This window comes from Oreochromis niloticus, linkage group LG18 (assembly GCF_001858045.2).
Source record: "Oreochromis niloticus isolate F11D_XX linkage group LG18, O_niloticus_UMD_NMBU, whole genome shotgun sequence".
In the NCBI taxonomy this organism is placed as follows: Eukaryota; Metazoa; Chordata; class Actinopteri; order Cichliformes; family Cichlidae; genus Oreochromis; species Oreochromis niloticus.
Genome location: NC_031982.2, coordinates 7,963,576 through 7,973,682, shown reverse-complemented (window position 1 = coordinate 7,973,682; position 10,107 = coordinate 7,963,576). Strand labels below are relative to the sequence as shown.

General features: G+C 40.7%; 1 protein-coding gene across 1 annotated transcript; it reads left to right on the top strand.

The window, feature by feature from the left end:
* Positions 1 to 1,949: 1,949 nt before the first annotated feature.
* ednrba (endothelin receptor Ba) lies at positions 1,950 to 9,446 on the top strand. The gene is made up of 8 exons (XM_003453291.5): positions 1,950 to 2,221; positions 3,024 to 3,500; positions 4,331 to 4,443; positions 5,269 to 5,473; positions 6,081 to 6,230; positions 6,549 to 6,682; positions 6,766 to 6,874; positions 8,540 to 9,446. Exons 2-8 carry the CDS (start codon positions 3,087 to 3,089, stop codon positions 8,672 to 8,674), a joined length of 1,260 nt encoding a protein of 419 aa, XP_003453339.1. The 5' UTR covers positions 1,950 to 2,221; positions 3,024 to 3,086; the 3' UTR covers positions 8,675 to 9,446.
* The last annotated feature ends 661 nt before the right edge of the window (positions 9,447 to 10,107 follow it).

Genomic DNA, 10,107 nt, shown 5'->3' with positions numbered 1-10,107 from the left:
AAATAAGCTGGCAACCTCCTGACAGCAAGAACAAGAACTCCTTTATTTATTGTGTTTGGCTCAACATGAGACGGTCACAAAGAAACAGAACGGAGTGTTCAATGACTTAAAAACGATAAAGCCTAACATGTGTGATACAGTGTAGAAATATTCCCTTTGTATATGTTTCTCCTGTAATGGGTTTAAATGTTCTTTTATGGTTCATTGTTTTTTAATGGCTAATTTAACTTCTGCCCAAGAGCTGGGAAAGGAAGGGAAGTCTAAAGTCCAGTCACGGTAAAAAAAAAAACCAAACAAACAAATTAATTAATTCAATTTTTTTTTTCTACCACTTCGAAGAAAAACTAAGCCAAAATGCAACGTTAGTGTGTAAAAAACATAATTCATGAGTCTTTTTCAGTCATTCAGTTCTAGATTTGCAGCTGTTTTCAAACTCATTATCTGTAGGAAGACCAAAATTGGGCTAAGCTTTGGCTGTTAAACAAATGGCCTCACATTTGACTCTAGAACACTTTGGTATACAGAGCAGTTCATGGTCGACTCAGTGACTGCAAGATGCCCAAGTTCTGTAGCTGCAAAAGAAACCCAAATCATCACCCCTCCACCACCATGCTTGACAGATGGTATGAGGTGCTTGTGCTGATATGCTATGTTTGGTTTTCACAAAACGTGCCACTGTGCATTGTGGCCAAATATCCACTTTGGCCTTGTCTGTCCAAAGTAAATTGTTGTTTAACCAGACCGTTTTTTTTAGAAATTAATAAAGAAGTGGAGGAGTGACATAACATGTTTATCCTTGTTAAAGAGAAGAAGCAAAAACAGCCAGTGCAAATGGGCTGATATCAGCATAGGATGGAGGGTTTGGGTGGGAGCGACACACAGATGCACATAACTGATAAGCAGCTACTTAAACAGACAAATTTAAAAAATAATAGGTTCAACCACTAAAACTGGAGCACAAGCTTCTCACACGGTCTGTGCCTCACAGCAAGTCACATTACTTACATATAATTACATGTAATTACATGAAAACGCTCCAAAAGCCACAAACACCATAAACAAGGTCAAGAAGTCATGTTGAGTGACTCGTGTAAGTGGAAGTAAGGCCTAGTATGTCTATCAACAAAAACATGTCAATCAAAGCAGCCACACCTTCAACTTTAACCTTTAACAAAATCCAAATGGCTGAGCCACAAAAAAAATTATGAAAGGGGTACAATATCAGAACGAAATGCTTTTTAACACTGTACATTTGTACAGTTTAATGTGCGAGTCAATGTGGAATGACTTGCTTTAGGTCTCATGTGGCCACTCCAGGAACTCTGGGAATTTTTCACAGATGGAGGTTGGCCCATGGTGGCAATATCAAGACTGTTATAAAAAGGTGTCATACAGACAGTGGTTTTAAAAGACTACTAGCAACATCTTTATCTCATCTTTACCCTTGACCCATCAGGATGGTGTTTAAATGTGACACAATTTAACTTAAAACATGCTTGCAAACTTAAACTACTGATCTTATAGTTCAAACTGATATTAAAATACATTTTTTGGACTCTCAGCTGTCTGATAGTATGACAGGAATATAACTGTTGGGGATATATATTAAATGAAATACCTTCATGTCAGATATTGATAACTTGCACAGTTAGAGGGGAAATCGTTCAAACAGGCCAGATAAAACTGTGATGGTGAACTTCTGTAGGAATCCTAATAAATGCATTTTTTATTGTGAGACATAAACTTACCCCTTAGTACCACAAAACCACAGCGTAACTCTTGTGAACTGATTTTACCACGTTTCTTTCATTAATGCTGGTGCACTTTGATGAATAACGTGAACATCCTGCCTATCTTCCCTTATTCCCTCCTCTAAATAAAAAGAGGAGGGGTTGGGGGTTGCGGGGTGTGGAGGAGGGGGGCAGGGATCAACCCTGCAGACTCTTGAGACTGTGTACACCCAGACTCAGCAGCCAGTACTGGAGAGGAGAGCACCAGTAGAACTGCTGACTGCCTCTGAGTCACATAACTGTACATTTTTTTCATTAACTTTGGCCCCAGTGACAGAGAGGACTGCTGCTGTTGGAGATGACTGAACTGTCACTGTTGGAACAATATTCCTCTGCTTTAGGAAATGTTCTCTGTCCTGAGACCCTGAGAGTTACTGAGGAACTTTGATCTAAGAGGCGCAGATATTGGAGAATTCCCACTTCAGAGTTTGGTAAGTAAGAACTTTAACAAGAGCAACTGGAGAGCATTAACTGACTCATTTAGGGACTGTGTTAAATTAACTGTTTAATCTATAAAAAGGGGGAAACCTACAGCCTACCTAGTGCATTTATGTCTTCTTTCACTCATCCGCTGTTAATTGAATATTATAACAGTTGTATTTTCCTTGTTCAGGGTAGGAATTCTAAAAACAGCCTTGTAATTTAGCCTTGAACATTTAGTACAATGACGCACAAACATCCACGAGAAGTGAAACTAACCAAAAGGCATTTTTGAATCTAAGGGGACTTTGATTTGACATCCTTCTACATTAGATACAAAGGAAGGCTGAAATAAAAACACTCCGCCTTATTCTCTCAAAAAAAAAAAGGAAATAAAAATGATCCTTTAGCCAAAGTTAAAGTTTCAACACCTTCAAATTCCTCAACTAATAGCTGACTATAATACTACTATGACAATACTAAGAGGTTGTCTCCCAGTGGTTACCAAAATGTGGTGGCCCCACTGGTAGGGGCTCTGCACCTTACCAGTGGGGCCACCGCATCAGAGTTCGGGTGCCAGATGAAAAATATGAAGTAAAAATTATTTGAATTATTAATTCCTTACGTTTTTTTTTAAGGGGGAACTTTAAAAACACACACACACATTTGTTTAAATTAATTTCTGATCAAAGAAAAACTTGAGGGGTGTGGAGTGCGAACTGTTTTCGGCTTCTGAATGCCAGAAAAAGTCTAAGAACTGCTGCTGTAGTCCAACGCCAGGCCTGTTCACAGTATTTCTAATCTGTGTTCCAGGAGCTCTAAAGAAGATCAGCTGCAGGCTGTTTGTTGGATAAAAGCCACAGTCAAAATCAAAGGATGAGGACTCATCTCCTCTGCTTGGAGTTACTCGCTTTGGCAGTCCACATACTTGTGGCCAGTGGACAGCTGGAGCCAAAGAAACAAGTGCCCCAGGAGCCTCTCACCGTTACCCAGAAACTAGGGCTTGTGGAACGAGATGTGCAGGGTGCGGTGCGGCCCAACAGCACCATGCCCCGCCGCCGCCTGCCACCCATGTGCACCGGACCCACAGAAATCCGAGACACTTTCAAGTACATCAACACAGTGGTGTCCTGCCTGGTTTTCGTTGTCGGTATTATTGGGAATTCCACTCTTCTGAGGATCATCTATAAGAATAAGTGTATGCGTAACGGGCCAAATATACTGATTGGCAGCCTGGCACTTGGAGACCTGCTGCATATCATCATCGCCATTCCCATTAATGTTTATAAGGTGAGAAAAACTGCAGAATAGCATAGGAACAGTACTTAAGTCATAGGAAAGCATGAGCTGCTTAACATTATTTTTACTTACAGTCCCTCCTTAAGACTGTAACTTTGTGAGGTCATGCACAAATATTTAGCTGCACCCCAGACAAGTACTCAAAAATTCCTATTAAACTCATGAGCACACACACACACACACACACGCTTGTAAAAGCAGGCTTGCACATAATTTTCAAAATGTTATTACCTTACTGGATTCTGAGCCCCTCCATATCCCCTTATGTCTCTGGTATGTTTTAATCTGTTGGGCTCCTTTTGTGTGAGTGAGTGAGTGAGTGAGTGAGTGAGTGAGTGAGTGAGTGAGTGAGTGAGAGAGACAGAACCAAGAGCGTCTGTATATTTGGGTAAGGGGGCAAGCATGTTAAAACAACTGGTCACAGCCGCATACCATAGCAAAGACAGGACAGACGGGGTGGTACGGAGAGAAACATGTCCACATCTGATTTTAATAGGTTTTCAATCACATTCCAGACACCCATCCAAAGACAGCATGAAAGGTTCCATATCTTTCATGCTTAGCAGAGTTTTCTTCTTCTCTGAGAGTTTTCTCACTTGGTCACAATGCCTGGAGTTTAAACTGAGGCAAACAGGACTCATTGTGGTTTGAAGGAAAAGACCAAAATGTTAAACCTGGCAAGAAAAGAACGATAAGTTCAGGTTCACACATGCCTGGCCTGCACTGGATGCCTGAGGCTGAGTAAAAAAGGGGGATAGTAAATTTGCTTCCCTTCCTACCATGGTTTAAGTCTGTCATCAACTCTTTCTCTCTCTATACAGCTCCTGGCGGAGGATTGGCCATTTGGGGTGACTCTGTGCAAGCTGGTGCCATTTGTGCAGAAATCCTCAGTGGGGATTACAGTGCTGAGTTTGTGTGCGTTGAGTATTGACAGGTAAGCATGAAGCCATGGCAAATGAACAACAATCTTTGCTTGTTTTTTTTTTCAATGCCGCAACTGCAATTAAAAAGCAGTGACTTTTTATCCTCACTTTTGCTCTTGTTCCCACTGGCTGCTGTTAATTTTGATAAATTAGTAAACTGACATTTTGTTAATGCCATTATTGAACAGTGAACAAAAAAAGGGCGCAAATAAACCCCCCCCAAAAAAAGTGTTATGAAAGACATCTTGGTGATAAATCCACAATTTTTCTTTTAAATTGCAAAAGCGAAAGAATTAAAACAGTAACCTGTGTCACACTGTATCGTAATCACCATGGCATCGCCCAGTGGTTTCGTGACTGCTGTTTGGAAGCCTCAGGTTTAGCATTTTTGCCATTACAAGTTAGCCAGTTCATGTTAGCAAGCTGCAAACATATTTGTGTGTCATACAGATACAGACAGTGCTAAGCAGAGACCTAATGGGTAGATCACTTAACTACACAGGAAGCCACTGTATTTCTGTTAAAAATGCCAACACTAAAAATGTGGTTGAGAGACCCAGTTTAGTGGTGGACCTACGTGCGGTAAGGCTAACAGGTAGCAAGTGGGTCTGGCTGAATGAGCCATGCACTTCTAATGCAAAACTTTAAGAATAAATACATTTTAAACAGATGAATTATATATATTTTTTAATTGCTTTATTGTACAATGTAGTCACCATGTAAATATACCAGTGATAGCCATCTTATGAGCTGCCTCTCAACAAAAATGCGACTAAGTACATTTCCCAAGGCATCAAACTTCCTTTAACTGACTCCACATGTCACGCATCTGCCAGGTATCGTGCCGTGGCCTCATGGAGCCGTATCAAAGGGATCGGAGTTCCTAAATGGATGGCTATCGAGATAGCGCTCATCTGGATAATATCCATCATCCTGGCTGTGCCAGAGGCGATAGCCTTCGACATGATCACCATGAACTACAAAGGAGAACATTTGAGGATCTGCTTGCTGCACCCCGTGCAGAAAACCGAATTCATGAGGGTGAGCTACACACCAACTTTTAAAGGCCTGTGGTTCACTGTGCAGAAAAATAGTACGTGTTGACATAGCTGTATGTCGTATAACACATACTTATATGGACAGACAGATGCAGAGGTGAATGTGTACATGTGTGTGCATACGCTTATACGTACACTTAAAACCACAAGCACTCATAATCATACTGTGACAGCTTCCCGCCTAGATCGGGGTTAGGAAGAGTTTACAGAAATGAAACACTGTCAAAAAGAAAAAAAGTCATGGATCATAAGAATTAGAATATCCCCCACTTGGGTGACAGAAAACACTACAGCGGTTGATTATGTGTAGCATAATAGGTAATGCATGAATATAATGTATTTGCCATTACATTCGTCTATCTTCATGTAAAAAGAATGATACATTTATTCCCACTGGGGTCTTATGATAAATTGATTTGTAAAAGCATGTCAACAGCAACTTGAAACACACCCTGGAGTCAACCAGGTCAGACTGTGGTTACACACCATTAAACTCCATTTGCTTCTGACATGCTTCACCTTTAGCTAAAGATTTCCAGCACAGATGTTTGTGCCTAATCCAGTGCAGTCCTGCTATCTTCTCTGTGCAGTTTTATAAATCAGCAAAGGACTGGTGGCTGTTCAGTGCATATTTCTGCCTGCCGTTGGCCTGCACTGCCATTTTCTACACCCTGATGACCTGTGAGATGCTGAGGAAGAAGAATGGCGTGCAGATTGCGCTCAGCGACCATTTAAAACAGGTTAGATGGTGAAACTCACTTTATTAGGCCTGTTTGTTGTTGACTGCTGACAATAGATTTAGTTGAGTTAAAGTAATATTTTTCCTAATGTAATAGGAGGACAGACAGACAATGCTATTAAAGTAATGTTCTGTACTGTTTTCTGCCTAATTTGCAACTCCCATTTCCTACTGAATTCAATTTGATTCCTGATAACAAATGTTTTACATTTTTAGGGGAAAACATGTTTCCAATGATGCCTAATTCCTTTAAGGCTTAAGTTTCACCACAGCTACTTCAGTGCCAAACTGTAATTTATGTGTTTTTGTGTGTGTTCAGCGGAGGGAGGTGGCGAAGACAGTGTTTTGTCTGGTTTTAGTCTTCGCTCTGTGCTGGCTGCCTCTCCACCTCAGCCGTATCCTGAAGCTCACCATCTATGATGAAAAAGATCCAAACCGTTGTGAATTGCTCAGGTATGGAGGGGAAGTCAGATAAAAAACTTGTCCCAAAGACAGTGTGAAGTGGAAGACTAATATGCCACTGTGACATCTTTTAGTTTCTTTTTGGTGTTGGACTACATTGGCATCAACATGGCATCCGTCAACTCCTGTATCAACCCCATCGCCCTCTACATGGTCAGCAAGCGCTTCAAGAACTGCTTCAGGGTAAAGTGTAACTCACTCAAAAAAGGCTTAACTTTTTGGTTATTGTGCTAATGTATTTTGTTTCTTGGTGTTAAACTGCATCCACACAGGAAGTGATTCACATTGACTACCGAATTGTGAAGTGACTAAAAGGAAAAAAAAATTTTGGTACCTCAAAGTAGGCAGGTCCCGAAATAAAATATTCTCAACATAGAGACGAGCAACTGAAGCAACTACCAATGAGCGTGCAGAGCCCCTTTTCCAATAGTATCTACTCAGATGGACTCAACTCGGGTCACCTGGTTTTCCATTACAATCTAGTACCGTGGTCATCATTATAGCAACACGGCCGAGCCTCCCATAACACGAATGTGCAACACGAACGCTACAGCAAAGGCGGACACCGAGGCAACAATATACCTGCTGCTCGGTCTGTGGCTTTTCGTCAGACTCGGGGAAGTGGCTTTTTGTAACCAATACCGTCGATGTGGAATATCCAAAATGGCAGTTTTGATTTCCGTGAATGAGACTCTCTCAGAACTCATCGAGTAACGCCACTGACCAGCCATTCGGTGGCATGCAGTCTGACGATGTCATATTTTAGTGCCTGGTCAGATCGCTTTGAACTCCATCTGAGCAGGTACCATTTTAGTACCTGATACCAGGTACTATGACTTAATGGAAAACCCTGAAAAAACCTGATCTGAGTAGGTACCAATGGAAAAAGGGCTTAGGATACCAGTGATCACTACATCATAGCCGACCGACCATCAGCTCGAAAGCAATGCACAATGAACTAATCGCTCCCCGTGTGGACACAGGTTTTTGTCTTTACAACACAAAATTAAGCTATCCGCTAGTTAAGTGACGACATATCAACCCCTAGGCTGATTTATTGTCATTTTTGGCCTCTTCTTACTGCCATATGATGCTGTTTGTCTCAGCCCACCAGATATCCTCAGTATGAACTTTTACTGAAAATAGTTTAATCCTCATTCTACATCTTTGATGTACTATTATATTTATTTTAGCTTAACCATAGCTCTAAGGCTAGCCACCAGATAGCACACTATTATATATCAACTAACCCAACTTCACTAACCCTCTGAATGATGTTCATGTTTATTTTTCTGCCTTTGTTTACTTCCAAAGTTATACAGGTATGTGTTTTAGTTTTGGGGGGTTTTTTAGAAAAAAATTCATTCAGAAAATGTTATTTCATATTTAAGTGGAAACCTGCTCTGCCTAACCTTCCACTAACTTCTAACTTTGCTAAATCTTGTAAATCTTCTTTTTCATAGAAGCTTGGCCTTTAAACTTTATAGTAACACCTGGAAGGACGGCTACACTGATCATTTTATTGGAGATGAAAGAGCATTTAGTGTTTTTAACTCTCAGTGACGCCTCAGTGTTTGGTCCCAGAAATTTTTAACTTGGACTATTTCTAGACAAGGCTTAAATTTCTGTGCCAAGCTAACTAGCTGCTGGCTTTAGCTCTACCATAACGAAAGTAGTAGTGATACAATGAAAAGAGAATAAGCTTATTTCTTACAGTGATGAAATGTTTCTAAGGCTGCAACAAAAAAAGCTGTAAGAATCAGTCACTATTTCGTCAAAGTGCGAACAGTGTTCACACTCTTCCTCTTTTCTCGCAGCCTAAGCCTCACAGTTTCTTTTCTTCTTTAGTCCTGTCTGTGCTGCTGGTGCCTACCGGCAGAGATGTTAATGGACGAAAAGCAGTCGTGCATGAAGCTTAAAGTCAGCGACCGAGGCTCCGAACAGAGCAACTCTCGCATGACCAACAAGTCCTCGACAGCCTGAGGAGAGGCCCAGAAGTGAGAAACAACCAAAAAACATCGAAGTATGCCTGAGTAAATGAGGACAAGGACCCATTTGTTCTTATCTACAGCATAATATGAAGTGTCCTTAAACTTTTAAGATCTATTACATACCGCAGGAAATCAGCTCTCACTGCAACTCAATCCAACCTGAAACTCTTAACACTTATCACGGAGCGCCGCACTCATTCTGTCCAAGAATGAAGTGTCAGCACGCCTCCAAAGCGGCACTCTTCGATAGCAAGTATCAAATTTATACAGGCATGAATAACATTAAAAATGGAGAATTGAACAGGAGCAAAGTTCAACTATGTTGTGTAAAATTGGGGGTTAAGGGTTGATAAGCTAAGACAGCTTGCCAGGCTTGCAGCCTGGATAGTGAATGTTACGTCAAAGTTCTGCATTGTAGTGTATTTGTTACATACTTCAGCATCTTGTAAAACAGCCATTTGGGGATTTTGCATGTTTTTTCTGTAAAAATGAATGTACATGAGCATTTTAAATGCTTTTGCATACTTGTTGATGCTTTGAAATGTATTTTCTTTGTGTATTCTCACTAGTAACAAAACTACTGACGCTGTGTGACTTCAGCTGTGATACCATCAGCTATTGTATCATATTGTTCCATACTTGGCCTGTTCCTGAGGCTTTATGCATTTTGTCATTGTATTAGTGCCTGATTATCTTAATTTGACTCCTTACCTTTGATGTAGGGTTTCTTTTTTCAATAAATATAACACATAAAATCATGACTATATTACAAAAAGAAAACAGTAAATTATTTTTATATTATTTTTTAAAGATTTCTTTTAGGTTTGCCTGCTGTTGGCTTAAGTGTATGGTGTATTCTGTGTGTGTGGGAGTGTGTGTGTGTTAGTGTGTGTGGGAGGGTGTTTGAGCGTGTGGCCTCGATTTAAGTGTGACAGCAGGCAGCACCATGTGATGGCGAGTGCCAACACAGAACATTACTGTGATCTCTCTGTTTTTCTCCCCACTTCTTTCCCCCAAACACACACACACATTTCTGACCTGGGAATGTTACTTGAGGCTAAACCAGTGTCACGCATGTCACATTAGCTGTCAAAGAAGCTCTCTGTCCTCTGATCTCTCACCACTCTTCCTTGTTTCATTTCTTTATCCACTCTCCTTGCCATCGCTGTCTTTTTTATGTCTGTTTTTCCGCTTCTTTTTTACTACTTCTTTGTCCTCTCCCATATTTTTTGCTTCCTTATCTCTGCACATTCCTGTCTCGTCTCCTTGCCATAACCTTTCTGCCTTTGTTCCTCCAGCAAGTTTTCAAACAATCCAGTGTGGTTTGACATCAAATCAAACCCACCACTCCTGTAACTAGCCCTAACTGAACATAATCACATTCAGTACATTCCTCTCTGAATTACCTTTTTTTTCTGTTTCAAA

Excerpts from the sequence above, each read along its gene's own strand:
- ednrba (XM_003453291.5), top strand. The coding sequence starts at position 3,087 with ATGAGGACTCATCTCCTCTGCTTGGAGTTACTCGCTTTGGCAGTCCAC. Across the intron at positions 3,501-4,330 it reads TTCCCATTAATGTTTATAAG|CTCCTGGCGGAGGATTGGCC; the intron begins GTGAGAAAAACT and ends CTCTCTATACAG. Across the intron at positions 6,231-6,548 it reads TCAGCGACCATTTAAAACAG|CGGAGGGAGGTGGCGAAGAC; the intron begins GTTAGATGGTGA and ends GTGTGTGTTCAG.